At 34.4% G+C, this 16,323-nt stretch overlaps 1 protein-coding gene across 3 annotated transcripts in view; it reads right to left on the bottom strand.

The window, feature by feature from the left end:
* The window catches only part of Kuz (zinc-dependent metalloprotease kuz), a 111,683-nt gene that overhangs the window by 9,110 nt on the left and 86,250 nt on the right, over positions 1-16,323 (bottom strand). For all 3 annotated transcript variants that reach the window (XM_070316015.1, XM_070316016.1, XM_070316017.1), the window contains exons 2-3: positions 6,555-6,815; positions 1,486-1,680 (exon numbers count right to left, since the gene is read on the bottom strand). In XM_070316015.1, the coding sequence (XP_070172116.1) occupies positions 1,486-1,680; positions 6,555-6,815 (456 nt within the window). The remainder of the gene's footprint in view (positions 1-1,485; positions 1,681-6,554; positions 6,816-16,323) is intronic.

The following is a 16,323-nucleotide window of genomic DNA, read 5'->3' as shown; positions in this document are numbered from 1 at the left end:
GTATCCTTTTCTTAAAATTTCTTTTTCAGTGCTAAATCACTAAAATAAATTAGAGTTATCTCATGACATGTCTCTGTACCATTTATAATTAACGTAGAAATAAAAAAAAAATCATTATTATCACATTTTTATTTAAAAAAAAAAGAAAAAAAAACTATATCGATTTAAAACTTTGCACAAATCTCTCGTAACGCATTTTTCTTATCTCAAACTATATTTCGATGAGGTATTCTTTTTGGAATTACTTTTTCAGTGCTAAATTTATTTGTGTCTAATATTGCATCACGTGTAGCGTTCCGGGAAGACTTAGCCGCAAAACATGAGAGAAGTACGTTCTATACTATATCCCGCTCTACTCTCTCCTTCGCATCATCGTGCCTTATATAGTACGCCAATAAGTGCAGCAAACTCATAACGTCGGACGTGTTTCCGGACAGCAAACAGAGCGAGATGGCACGATTCGGTCCACGCAGCCATGCACGGGCGGATGGGCGCGATAAATATTACACGCGATACGCCAGCTGTTTATTTCAGCGTTGGCCAATTACGCTACTATCATAAACACGGTGACGACTGTGGATTTCGCAGGAGAAAATCCGCCACCCGTTCGTATAATCGTCGCGCTGACTACAACCGATTCAGGATGAGGTTGCACTTTCTGCAGTCTCCTACGCACTTATCCGAATGGACTATTTCTTCCTTAACGATACCGTAAATGGTACATTCGTACTCTCTCTCTCTCTCTCTCTCGTTCTGAATCATGGACTTTTCGATAATCGTATTCCCTTAAACACAGTCTTGCATCAGTCGTTGAATTGCTTTGCCACTTCCCGATAGCGCGTACATGGAATGAGCATTTTGGTTCAAATGTGCTAATTTTCTGACAAATTTCGAATAATTTTATTTTTACGAAAATTTGATTTTCAAATATAATAAAAAAAAATAATATGTTTCTTGATTAAATATATCACGGTTCAAATATCAAAGCCAAAAACATCTTTTCATTAAGGCGAGTCGATTCTGATGGATGGGTGTTTTTAAAGACGGTTGCTAAAGAACCATGCTAGAAAGTAAAGTAAAAGACGTTGCGAGAGAAGAGAGAACGTATGTTCCGAGAAGATGTGTAGGTATTGCGGGACAAAGGGATGCGCAACGAAAAGCGGATGTTGTAATATCGTAAGCTATCACACTTCGAGGTCGCCGTCATTGAAGTGCATATCCAGACAAATGTTTCAAACATTTTCAGAGATTCATGATCGTCTTATTAATTAATAAACTTTTCATGCATGGCGATCATAACAATTATTATCACAACTAATAAAGCAATATATCTTTGTTAAATTAAAAATATTATTTTTCTCGAAAATTTCGAGAAGAAAAAATAAATTATATTTACAAACTTATGTGAACAAAATAATGTATGTTTCGAAAACGTTAAACATAATTATCGATAGGAAAAGAAATTTATGCTATTTTGCACCTTACCTTGTCGAACGTTCATATACGGATCACCGACATCATCCTCGTGATAGATCACCGAATGCAATGTCTCGTTTATCTCGTGCGGCGGAAAATAGTAATGCGCCTTTTCCACATACCATGCACCACTCTTCGGTGATACTATCTTCCCATAGAAGACTCCATCACTGACACTTCCGAACACATGGCTACCAGGCTCACCTAAAAATGGAAAATATATGATCAGGGACCGCGCGCGAGCGATAGAGAAAAAGAGAAAAGTGACAGAATCACTCTATATAAAATTTTCTCAAAAACTTATCGTTACGATTTATAAATTAAGCACTCGATAATTATAACAAATATAAATATAAAAAATTACGTTAATTAAACAAAATCAAAAATATAATATATAAATATTATTAGAAATAACTATGTATCTAATAATTACTATATCTAATTATCTCTGAAACATCAAACATTAAAACATAATATCACCTTTTTTTTTCTTTTTTTTTCTTTTTTTTTTTCATTTGAACCTGTCGTTTCATTATGGCTAGAAGCAAAGAAAGTTATGAAGGTAACATAAATACTTGGATAGGCAGTACATACGAGTACGAAACCATGTTCGCCTACGGACGATTGCGAACTTTCGTTTCGCCTGAAAAAGTATCGACGATGGTTGAAACTTTGTCGCTCGCTAAAACTTTCTGTGCCAGAAATTACTGGCTTACGCAGCAACGTGCTGCTCCTGCCTCGCTGTCTAATTTATTCGCCTAACCAAGATGCACGTAGGAAAAATTATAGCAGATATATTTTTCATCTTTTTCTCGAGAAAAATAAAAAAGTGAAGAGAATTGGACAGAGTTATATGGGATTTAATTATAAAACTGATAATTTAAATTAACTCGTAATTAAAATTATATATTTTAATTCTAAATTAATGTATAAGCATATAAATTTTTGAAAAATTTTATAAATATATAAATTTATAATACAGAATGTATATCATATCCTCTGTCCATTTACTCCATTCTCTCTCTTTCTCCGCTATTGTTAATAGTACCTATGCTTAATATATGAATTGTCATAATTGTCACTTTTCCACGATCTACGAATTCTTCAACTATTAATATCGGCATTTCAATAACGAAAAATTGGATATACCATACATAAAATTGAATTGGATATTTTTATTTTAAACAAAAAATATTTTTTGCCATTATATGAATCGTAGATTAAAATTCAGTTAAAAAAAAATTGGTAAATATGCATAAAAGATTATACCTCACCGATTTTATCGCCACTTAAATATATTGTAGGGGAGGTTCTTCTGAGAGTAATTCCCCGCAAGAAAAAAGTGGGGGAAAGCATTCGTTTAGAAGATATAATAAATTTCACAATTTTAATACTTTCTTTAAAGTATTATAAAATAAAATTAGGAACAGAGTGATATTTGTGTACATTTTATTTCTTGCAGAGAACGTAGGAAATGTTTTTGTTTACATTTACGAGATAGATACAGGGTCATAGATGGGTTATATAATGTAATCGAAGCCAAATTTTAGTTTTAAATTAGAAATAGCTTTGGGTTAGATTATATCTTCCGGAAATAGACCCCTCCCCCCCCCCGTAGGGGGAGAGAGAGGCGCGAAACTCACTGTATCCACGCATATACTTTACAATGCGAAGCAATGTTCCACATGGGTTTACAATTTTTCACGCAAAGCGAAAATATCTATGATCGTGTATCTAAATGTAAACAAATACTTTTTCCATCCTACCCTGCAACAAATACAACGTACACAAACTTTACTTTTCCTAATATTATTTTATAATATGCGAGAAAAAGCATTAAAACTGTGAAATTTTAATTTGTCACATCTTTTAAACGAATGCTTTCCCCCACTTTTTTCTTGCGGTGAATTACTCAGAAAAACCTCCCCTACAACATATTTAAGTAGCGATAAAATCGGTAACGTGTAACCTTTTATGCATATTTATCCTGGAATAATTTACAATTTATTTTTGCTAAAATCTTTCAATTTGTTCAAAGATTTATAACGTTTGTTACTATGGATAACTAAGAAACTTACTATTCTTTTTAATTCTCTAATATACGTAATTGGAAGGAATAATTATAATTTTCGATGCCATTTAGAATATTTGTTTAATATTACAAAATAAATGGTATTATGAAATCGATATATCAAGGAAAATAAAATTACATAATTTACAGAATAGAATAAAATGTTTTTTTCACGATCCATGAAATTCGAGAATTCAATTTATATAGGAAGCCTATATTATTCGATGCGAAAATTTTTTCAATAAAACCTGCAATAAATATTGTATCTCCCTCTGCATAAAAAAAAAACTAAAAATATATATTTTTATCGACAAAAATATAATTTGGTGCAGAAGCCAACAGTGAAATTGTATCATTGTCACATATTATACATGAAAAATATTTTGCGACACATTTTCAACCAATGTGTCGGATGTGAAAGGACAGTTTAATTATTAAAAGCGTCAGACAAAATCTAACATAAATGTATTGCAGATAGCAGATAAACGACAATAATATAGAGAATATTCTACAGCATCATGGCGCATATTCCTTTTTCCTTTTAAATAATAGATCGCAGGAAAGCGAAGTCACGCTCGCGCACAGCTGAGCTTATCACAATTCAGAATTTCTTTTGACACGAAGATAAAGGGAATCTTTCGCTTCCGGTACCAAAAATGTTCAGCAAGTCTCTAACATCACTTCAGAATTCTTTTTCCCAATTTCGGACTACAAAGATATGTATATTAACACGTTATATTCTTTAAATTTTTATACGTTCAAAAATACCAAATAAAATTATTATATAATAGCTATAAGCCGACTTCTATTTAGAAAAAGTATATATATTAATCTTTTAAATAAATTACTTTTCTTCATAACTAATTAAGAAACTTCAGTAATAAAAAAATCTTTGAATATTCCAGTTTACAATAAATTTATGTAAAAACTATATATTTTTATTGATTTCTGAAAAATTTGGCACAAAAGATATAGCTTAATTTAGAAATAAATTCTTTGCTTAGAATCAAAAAACTTCTTATAAATATAGCAAGTTATACGAATAGCTCGTTAACAATGAAATGCTTGCTAAGCCCGCAATTTTTAGAATTCTCTTTGATCCTGATCTGAAGTATGCCTTCTCGTAGCATTATTCGGCAAAGACCACGACTGTAACCGGGTCGACGGGAAAGATCGTGGCGCGAATACGCGAGTGAGAGATAAACCATTCTCGTAAGCACCTGGTCGCCCTGATCCATAATTTAAAACGTCCTATTGCCTGCATGCTGGGTTCCCGCAAATTATTAGACTGGAAATAAAGGTTCCAGTCAGTATCTACATTGGCACTTTTGCGTGTCACACCTGGCTACCGGGGACGTCACACAAAGCTAGACGAAGAAATAATACCGCCTCGTTGAAGTTACACAACGTGTAGAATGCAACCAGAATGCACATCGACGACGAAGCGAACATTTCGGCCTGGAGGTCAGACAGACAGACGCGGTTATAAATTTAAGTATGGCTCTTTGTTTGTACAGTTGAGAGCACTTCTCTGTACTTCTGTTACATTCAGTTTATTTTGACGGAAGTTCTTTGAGAATATGCAGAGTGTCTAAGGTTCAACTTTATATTCTACGGTAAATTTGAAGACAGTGGCTTTCCCTTCAGCGAAAATTTGATTAGAGATTCTATATTTTGTTACAACTTTAGAATAATAAAAAGCGCTCTGTAACTAAGTTTCACCTTAAGATTCTATTAGAACTGACATTCACTTGACATAAAGCCAAAAATAATATTGTTCGGTGCTAAAATAGATAAATTGCATGCGATAATTACACGAACATACACCATTATTTCAATTTAAATTCTGAACAAAGAAAAACATTCTGAATAAGATTTTCAAATAAAAACATTTTTGCAATTTTTGACTTCGAGTTTTTTGCGTACCTTCTTTTCTCTTTCGGCGTATACGAAGTCATTCTATTACTTTCGTATGTCAAAACAATGGCATACCATTATTTTTTTCGATAGATGCTCTTATTTTCGAAAGATAGTGTGATACTATTAGATAAAATAAATAAATTCATATAATTTTATCACGACAGCTTGTCGCGAACAGGAAGTCTAAACGATTGCTATCGATCGATTCCACGTAACTTTATACGCTGACGGTATCATTTGTGTGAATATATGGGGCACCGAGAAGAGAGAGAGAGAGAGAGAGAGAGAGAGATATTGCTAGTACGATATCATAATACCACGACTCTATATTTGGAGAAGTGCATCGACGCATAATAGAATATTCCAGTCATAGACCTCTAGCGCTCTATAGTACATGCACAAGTTATGCACAGCTGCACTTCCCTTTAATAACGAATACTATTGAAATGGGAAAAGTTGGAAAACATAGCATGATTGTTAGAAACGAAAGACAAACAGAGTCAACCCCAAGTGACGTAGTCGATGAAATACATATGTAAATACATATATTGCATCATCAATCACAACCCATCCATTGTCTATTTCGAAAAATAATATAAAAAGAACTTGCAATTTTAAACTTACTAAAATAGCAGTGGAAATTGCGAGAGAATGATCATAATTTTAATTTTGTTTAATATTATTTATATTTCCTTCTCTCATTAAAAGAATTTATTGAATCCAACACGTTTGTGAAAAACACATCTCGTTTCCCATATAGAAACAATTATAATTAATTTTGGAGAGCAAAGTTATTGTTCGAATAAATTAAACTGGTATTCATTTCTGAAAATTGCATATATAAAAGAATAAAAAAAAAAAAAAAAAAAAAAAGGAACCTTATGTAACTTTATGATCCATGTATTTTATTGTTTATATTATAACAATTTTGTTCGCATATATAATACAACATCGTAAAATATTTTTATAAATGGCTATTCTTTTAATCATAAATTTTCAGAAACCGATATGTGGATCCAAGATCGAAAAAAGACGCGATTGATGGAAAACCTTGTGCAAGTATCTTTTTTTATCTTTGTGAACATACCAACTAGATTGCCCAGGTAAATGTGGGAGATGCTGTCGTACTGTCTCTCCCCCGTAGATCCCTCAATAATTAGATTGTTACTAAAAGTGGTCAAGTCTCGCTTTAATCGAATGTGGAAGTCTCTGCCGTGCGCGCGGAACTTCAACGTCACAGTACTGTCGCGATTGATCGACCTCTTCGCCCTCAGGTGGCTTCGATGGACCTCCTCGACGGGATATGACAGTGTTTCGTAGTGACGGATGTACTCGTTCAACCGGCGAGCTGTAACAAAAGCAACAATAGATTCTTTAAAACACATTGGTAGAGAGATCTCTGTTGATTTAAAATAATTATTTTTCAGTTATATATAATGCCAGAGAAAGAAACACATTCTTTTCTGTATCGCATTAAAAAAATTTACAATCTTACCAAACATTTTTAGAACTTAATTTTTATTTAATTTCAAATTTCTATTTATTATATAATATCCTAAAATGTTGAATAGCCTTAACGTATTGATTCTTCGACGTAAGGCCTGCTATGTAAAAATATGATGTATGTAGATCGCTTGGAAAACAAAGTTATGCTATAAATATTCAGAATATTACAGCTGTCGTGTACTTCCTTCAAACTACAAATAACACAGATAATCATATTTCATTCTATCTAGTTTAAAGCGCGTATCAGATAAATAATGGTCGGCCAAACTCGGGCGTACAAAAATATCGGGAGAAATTTTCTGAGATGGTCGCGTAATCATGTCGATCGAATAATACAGTATTTAATACGGGTATTTTCTCATCAGAGCTTGTCTGACAGGGAAATGGACTTTTTTCCGCTCTAATAAACTTTCAGCTCAGCTGTCACATATCGCAGGATAAAAATGCTGGACAATGTGATCTGAGACGATTGCCGGCCGAAAGAATCGTCGCGTCAAATCCTTCAGAAATTCGTCGCGAGAATTGTATCGCGTTCAGTAGTACCTTTTCACGATTACGTTTACGAGACAAAATACTCCGCAGAGGATAACCCAGAGAGGTTCGTACAGAACTTCCCTCCGCGTACTTGAGATCACTGTCGTAATTTCCGAGAGCGTAGCGCGAATTTATATTAGATGACATTTTCTTCCTCGTAAAAAAAATCCGGAACAAATCGTGCGCGACAAAAGGGTGGCAACGGCCATGCTACGTGAAAAGCACCGAGATGTCTACTACGAGATGTCGCAAAAGCGTCGCGATTCTCTTCTCGCCGTCCGGAATCCCAAAATTTCTTTCGCGCTTACTCCCGGCACAAGCTCTCTCTCTCTCTCTCTCTCTTTCTCTCTTGGAACAACGCCGTCGTATGAATATTATACAGGGCAAAAATGCACTTTCCTCGTCGCGTCATTTAACCGATTTCTAAAGAGCACCCGGCAAATACCTAGCATTATGCTTTACGAGACACGCGCGCACTCTCCGCCGCCTCGCATTCACGATAAGTGCAATTGCGCAAATGAGAGAACCGGTCGATACCAGACGCATAACTTTTAACGTTGAGCACGGTAAATGAGGCACGTAATTTTCCAAACACTTAATACTTTCAAGCCTGTTTATACCAAGCGATGCCGAACTGTGTCACGCTAATGATAAGCGAGGATGTCTGTGACTGTGTAATATAAGTGCGTAGGATTAATTCTTACAAGAATAGGTATTCTTTGCTCATCTCTGTATTTACACGCTACGATATTATAAAGAAATTCCATTACTCCAGAGATTATTCTTTCTATTTGATATAACTTTTATACCCATGAAAAAAGAGCCATTTTATATAAATACTGCAAAGAATTTACAAAGAGTCAAGGGAAACAATTTGTGCCACTGAGAAGAAAATAAGCTATCTTGGGATCTTACGTCAGGCATTTAATTTCATTATGCAAAAGAATTATATATCTAGTATCTGGCAAAAATCATAAAGGTACTTACTTAATAACATTATACGTTCAAAAGTTATAATAAAGGTATCATTAAGGATCGACTGAGTGTGCATTGCTCATCTTTCTATTACCTATTTTGATATTTAATGACATTTTTCAAATATATTTAGCGCTGCAATTTCAAGACATCAAAAGGAATTCTAATATCAATATTAGAATAATGGAAGTAAATTATATTTATAGAATAATTATATTTTCTCGTTTCACGGGTAATAGCGAGTGAAAAATCTATACTTCATTCAAGTACAGAGAAGTCGAAAAGAAAAGAAGAAAATGTTAAGGCTCTCTAGTTTCTATTTTTAGACCGTGGCATCAAAACAAAAAGAAGATCCAGGTAATAAGCTCATTGTCCATCCTCGTCTAGAACCCTCGTTCATTACATCCGTAGAATTAAATCATTGAAGAGGGTATAAAACCGAATACGCAGAAGGTTTATTAGACAACGTCCAATCTATCTAGGTTAATGGAAATATTTCTCTTATCGTTCATTTATTATATAATAACGAGATGGTGTCAGTCCGTCATGCAATCGATAAAACACAATTGCAATCTCTTTATATATATATATATATTTCTGAAAAGAAAATATAACAATCTCTCCCGATTATATTAGTTATCGAATGTACGCGAGGTTTGTGTCGAAGTGTGAAAAATAATTATATTTTTTAATGAATCTGTGAAATCAATTATTCCTTAATAAAAAGTTTTAATCAGATTCCAATATTTCTCGCCTTGAATTTTCAATATAGAATCCAAATCACTAGGCGAATACAATATCACCCATAGCTTTAACAAAACAATTTTTAAATAATTATAAAAAGTTGGTATTATATATTCTATAGAAAATAATTAAATTTCTTAAACTTATTTGAAATAAATTGAAGAAATTAAACGATCCGTTTATACTTGATTTGTCAAGCCGTTAATTGTTAATGTTAAATAATTCGTAATTACATCATTAATAAACAAAATTCTCCTAAATTCATTAAGAAATATTACCTTATTGTCAGTACCAAAGTTCTTATATATTTTTTTCGGCGAATATCTTATATATGTATAAAATAAAAATTCAGAAAATGAAACGCTGCGACTCGCTTCTACATTTCCATTCGTTCACGGATGAATAGAAGAATTCGAAACGAAACATGAAAACGTATCGACATCTAAAGCTGCAGGGACACATATGATGCATGAGACAGACTGCAACGACATACCTTTTTATGCATTGTAGCGGGAGACGGATCGATATGCATTCGTATTACTAGTTTATCTCAGAGTGTGAAAATTCCGCTCCGGATGTAACGTGAAGAAATAAATCAAACACGCCGGCATCTTTTTGGTGCTTAAAAAAATAAAAAAAGAAAGAAAGAAAAAGAAAAAACTACGGCTGCAACATCTAGCAAACAGATGATATTGCAAATGTGCATATAAAACCGTACAATAAAAACTAATAATTTGCATCTTACATATCATTGAAAGACACTATTTTTCGGTCTTCTTATTAAACTAGAAAACGTCCATATATTTCTTGATAATTAAATAAAATTAGAACACAATCGTAAAAAAATAAAAAAAGAAAAAATACGAATATCAGAATGCTGTTCCAAATGCATTTTATCTGACATATTCCAAATGAATCTTCTCATTTTTCAATCTCCCCAATTATCGAATATCCAACGAACAATGCAATAGTTGTTAAACTTATTTTATTTGTTATCTATAGCACAGAATGAAAATCAAACGCAATAAAAAAAATGTAGCTTTCCTCGCATAATTCTGTCTAAAAACAAAGAGATATGAACGAAACTGAAGAGTCATCGTCCTGCTTCGTTGTAATTTCATCCGCTTTTGTAATCCTATTCACTTTCGACAAAATCTAATAAATGGATAAAGCGTATTCGATACAAACGGGATTTACAAACCGTCCAGAAAATTAACAAACAGGAAAATATTTTTGTGATCTAACTCTAAGCATAGAATAAAAGAAAAAAATCTAAATATAAAATAAAATGACTATTTTATGTGTGATTTATCAATATATCGAATAATTAACACTTAAAGTCGCATGTGACAAAGAAATATTGCAATCTTGCATAAATAAATATGACTCGGAAAAATCTTCTTTGTTATTACGGATTATTCTGAATTCGGAGAGAAAGAGAGAGCAAGCTTGGTTTCTAAATAATAGTACCCGCCGCTATAATTGTGCGAGCTATTTTCTTAAATAATATTTATTTTTTTACCCAAGTTTTAATTAAGTGTCATAACATCTTCAATATTTCATCGTTGAAAAAATAACTGCGGCCACGAGAAAATGACAAAACCCATTTCGGAGCGGTAAGGTTGTCGGTTTTGCAACTACTTTAATGTCGACGTCGAGGAAAAAGAATAAAAAGTAATGTTTCGATGAGACGGAGAGGGATGATACCGGAAAATGAGGAACGGTAACCACCCCTCCGCTTTCCAATTTTCCGAGCGGTGCCTTCGGCCGTGTCGGTATTCTTTTGCGCGAATTGCATCGAAAACGCTCCTTGGAGCGCTATGATGTTTGGATACGAAGATGAAAGAGCCCCAGGGCCGAGAACAAAAATGCAAATTGTGCGTCTACCTGATGATACCGGCGAGAACCATCAATCCTCTCGTTGCTCGATGTTGTAGCGTGACAGAAATTGCATTGTTTAACCTTCTTATATACATCTTGGAGCTCGAAATAATCCCGTTGCATACAAATTATCACACAAATATAGGCACGTGTAAACACAATTTTAAATATATTATTTAAAATGTTTATTTTATTGTGCTTTAAAATTTTTGTGCTTTTTTGTGAATTGACAAGTCTAAAGGCGATATTTTCTTTAAAAATTAATAGAGCTCTCTTTTAATTGATGACAGTGTTGTAAGACACAATTCAATAGATGCAAAATATGATTTAAATGTATTTTAAAGTAAGTTTATTATTGTCATAATCTTGAATTAAAAATCTTTTAGCAGTAAAATCTTAGTTTTATATATATAAATCCTTCCCACAATAGATTTCTGGTTTGACAAATTTCTCGATATCTTATTTTTAAAATTTTTCACGCCTATGTATAGCTACACGTAATTGTATCGAGTATGACCACAAGCGAACGCGAGATCATCACATCCATTACGCCGAAACAAAATTAAATCTCAAGGTAACGCGTATCAGATGCGGTTATTGAGGCAAACGGGTCAGCGCACGTGTCATTATGCTCTTTGACGTTTCGTGGGCGTAAATATCCAGTAACTTCATACCGCCTTTGCATTATCATTTCGGGAAGCGTGTAGATTCTCTATCTCGTCGCTATTAAGGTGAAGTGGAGCACAATCAGACGTCTCTCCTATACGTGTCGTCTTTGTACGCGCATTATCATATGCAGGGAGAGGAAGCTGAATCATTATCGGATCTCGGTCATGATATTATTTGTTGCGACAGAAAAATCGTCAGTTCAATCAACTCGTGCTTCGAGTACAACTCGACTTTCCGTTTTCCATTAATGTTCCATTTCGCAAACAAATGTCACATGTTCCGAATGCGATGGATGTTTTGGCACGAGATAAATAGCAATCGCGCGAGACCGAATACGGCGAGAATGATTTCGCGGTCGAGTTTACTTTTCGCGACGAGAGAAGAGACGACCGTAGTTTCCAAGCTGGCCAGATTTCCTTGATCCGCTGTTCCAACCAGTTTCGGAAGGATTTCATTTCCGGACGCGACATTACGCCCTTCCCTTGCAGAAACGAAATGGAACGTCTCGGGCAGGAAAAGTCCTGGCGATTTGAAAAACCTCCAAGTGAAATTGCTTCGGCATCTCGATGTAGTAGAGTAGTATTACCGCGAAATAGCGGCACATCTTCGTCCATTTTCGCCACTTTATTCTCGTTCTCTCGTCGTGATCTTTTGTCGAATCCGGCGCTCGTAGCGAAGTAATTAAAACGACGGACGTGTCCACGGATTGTGTCCACGCAATGCCGACAATGAAATTCAACCAAAAGCGCGTGGAATTTAATTTTCACCTCTTATCATCGCATCTTAGAAAATAATATTTTTAACCTCGTTCAATCTCGATCCTTCGTACGTTAAAAATGTATCGCGATTACATCGTCGCCTGCACGAGGGAAAATCATTCCGATTTAATTTTCTCGCTCGAGGAAAAGTTAATGATTATGATAAACCATAAAATACTAAATTTTTCGTTTGATAAACGAATGATTAAATAAAGACACAAGACGAATTTTACTCGGGAACATTAGTACTCAGTGATTTATAATTGTCTCATAAAAAAAAAATCTTTTTTTTTTTTATATTATTCGTGAAAAAAATGTGAGATAAAAATCGAGACTATATATTTATAAGGAACTAAATAAATGCTATATGTAAATGATTATGAGTTATCTCCCCTTCCTGAATACTTTGTTAGCGTGTCTTGAACTCGTTTCGGACAATCGATTCGAGCACATCGCAGCTCTCGGAAACTGGTTATAGCAATTTCAGGTGCCACTTGTGGAAGTGACGGATGGCATCGGTATCGCATCGGCGAAACCGATGAACGGAAAGCGTGAAAAACTCAATTTAAATTCTCCGCCGGGGGAAATGTCATAAAAACCATCGAGAATAAAATCCAGCAAATTTGAATTTATGCATCTTCGGTGTACTTCCTGCCGACTCGCGTCTATCGTCGATCTATCGATATGGAATTTTATGCCTCCCTCCCGGTATATCGCGGAGAGGAACTAGTGTCCGGTAGCCGCTACTGTAGAGCATCCGCAGGAAACAACTCGCTTGGGAAAGGCATAACTCGTCACGGACCGCTGGATCTCTCGTTGCATGGTTTACGATGGGCACATGGCCCGTTCGCGATCAATCTCACGTGCGCGCATGCGCGTCACGTATGAAGAAACGAAAGAACAATAGCTTTCTGAAGTATGGAAGGAAATAAAAGAGTAAAACACACGATATCCTGACGACTGCGAACAAAAAGGAGACTGAAGCCAGAACCATTGTGAAATTTCCAGTTGGAAAACAATCATCGAAAAAAAAAAAATAAATAAATAAATAAATGAGAATTACTGATAATATAATAAACAACATATTTTCGTAAAATATGTTAAGCGAAATATACACGAGATGCTACCAGAGACTCAAAGTAATTAAATTATCTTTGCCATTAAATTAAATTAGAATTACGTATATGTTATAAAATTACACGGAGATGGCTCATTCAGTAAATCGAGAGCTGGTCGTGATAGTTTTTCTTAATTAAATATTAATCTTAATTAATATCTAAATCAGAAATAATCCAATAGCGTAAATTAATATGCGAACCATGTGACAAATCCGAAAGTTTCAGAGAAAATATAAATTGCTGCCGAGAGTTAAATAATTCAATTAGATACTATGTATAGTTTAATTTGTATGTGCACGTTCTGCCGACTAATCTGCACAAACGCATATACGATGGATCAGCAATTTACGACACTGGAAGTGACTAGTTTTAGGAGATAGTCTCCAAACCGAAGTAGAGCTCGCAGTTAAATCTCTTTAGTCTCCATAGCAGACATAATAAAGGAGAATCGGAATTACTAATGGATACCGGACGATGTAGCGAGACAGAATGCGGTTGCTCGCGTGTAATTAGTATTATTCCTGAAATAATTTCGAACAATGTGACGGACAAACAAAGCCACGAAACAAAATTAACTAACTTCCAAGCCTCTAAACTTAATATTTCGAAACTTTTAGTGCGCCTGCGAGCTCTGCGCTTCGCTCACATTTAAATACAATATAACGATCGCGTGATTACTCCTTGGGGAAATAGAGCGTACTGCGATATACGTTGTAACAGGTCTCCGTAGTAATACCAACCGCGTCAAATATGTATAATACAACGCTTACTAATTATTTACAACGATTTCCTTACGGAGAATTTCCGTATAACGAAATTCAATGTAAAACGTTTACGCGACCCAAATCTGTTTGTCTAGCCTCCTCACGCCTTTCTTTTGCAGAAATAATAGCGCCATCGATATCTTCAAAGTTAAACGAAAATGGAGTGTTTTATAGCCGCAACTTCCTCGATAGATTTATATATTAAGTAATTCTGAAGACCACTTTGAATCACTTCAGCGTCTTGGTAAACACTCATCGATCGAACTTGACGCGCTTATAAAAAGTTCGAGATCTAATTAATGAAACTAAAAAGAAAGAAAGAGAGAGAGAGAGAGAGAGAGAATTGATAGAGCATAACTATCTCTATCTCTCGATTATACCATGAATTCGTGACGACAGCTCTCAACTTACATCGTATTTATCGTCGAGCTACGTATGACAAGGAAATTTATTATCTCGTATGATAAATTGAACGCATCTTCAAAGGTTCAAAAAACAAAAGAATGCAAGAAAAGAGGATTTCAATTTTTATGAAAAAGAGACGTTTTCTCCTTCCCTCTTTTAGATATGTACTATTTCTTCTTTTAAATTATTTTCTGCAGATTGTAAAGAATATCGCCAAAAATTCGATGGTACATTAGTTTTCTCTTAAAAAAATTGATAATTATATTTTCATATAATTTTTCTCCAATCATATTTTCTTTCTACTTTTCTTAAAATTATATATTTAAATGATATTAAAATATTACATTTTCATTTATCTTCAAATAAGGATGATAATCCCATATCTCGATCAGTATCTCGATTTAACAGAGATAAAAACACTTTGAAAAGTTTATTATGCCCGATTTATTCAAAATTATTCCAAACTGTTTTCTTGCAAATATGTATAATGCGAATATAATAATAAAGTATTTAGATATGTGGCACATTCGATCATGTTAATCTGATTCCTATCAGATTCACCACGAATAAGTTCTCGCCTCGCATGGATCCTGCATTATCCCTCATTTTCTCTCTCTCTCTTTCTTTTTCTCTTCCGTTTTCTCGTTCTTCTAAGTTAACGTCGATGTTTACCGAAGTTCGCCCGGGGGACCGAGAATTTACCACCTTATGACTCGAGGGGTGAAAATAGGGTTGACTCGGTACACGTTCGATCAGCCCCACGAGGGGAGCCAGTGGAATGTCTTTCCTCCTTACAGCCGACGCTGCCGCGCGCACGATCTACGTGTTGATTCCTATCGTAAGAGGATCTCGTGTAAGTAAAATGGAAGACCCTCCCCGCGCGCTCTTGAAATTCGCATCGTCAAGAATTTAACGCCGTCGCAGCCGGGATAAGGAAGGGATTTGCCCGGGGCGCACGAACCGAGAATTTACGGAAGCTCGAAAAGTAAAACGGACGATAGTATTTGTCATTATTATACACGCGGCATTGTCGTGTAAAATCCATGATAACCGAACGATGTTTAATCTGGTACAAAGCGAATCGTATAAATAATAAAAATATAAATTTCGCTGGATTAGAAATGGACGTAAAATAAAAAACGGAGAATAAAAGACAGAAATTGATCTATTTGAATAATCTTTTTTCAAAAATAGTTTCGCGCTTATAAATTATGTGTAGAGTTAATATTTTAGAGTTAATCAGTACTAGTTACATTCTAAATAATGTAAAACGTAAATATATTCTTGATTTAATCAATACGTATATCATTAGAGTACGCTATAATTAACGACCGGAGATCGATTAAAATATGCTTGTCTATTAATACAAGCAACAAATCGTACATTTTTAAATACGTTTCAAATGCTGGAATATTTTAATTGCTTATGTACATCTTTTAATTACAAATTATTGAAGACTGGAATAATTTAAGGAAAAAGTATATTTTTATAGTCGACTTAGT

Source organism: Polyergus mexicanus, unplaced genomic scaffold, assembly GCF_030449975.1.
Source record: "Polyergus mexicanus isolate NDT 795.1 unplaced genomic scaffold, iyPolMexi1.0 SCAF_3, whole genome shotgun sequence".
Taxonomy (NCBI): Eukaryota; Metazoa; Arthropoda; class Insecta; order Hymenoptera; family Formicidae; genus Polyergus; species Polyergus mexicanus.
Note: the sequence above shows the minus strand (reverse complement) of the source record. Positions and strands in the feature narration are given on the sequence as shown.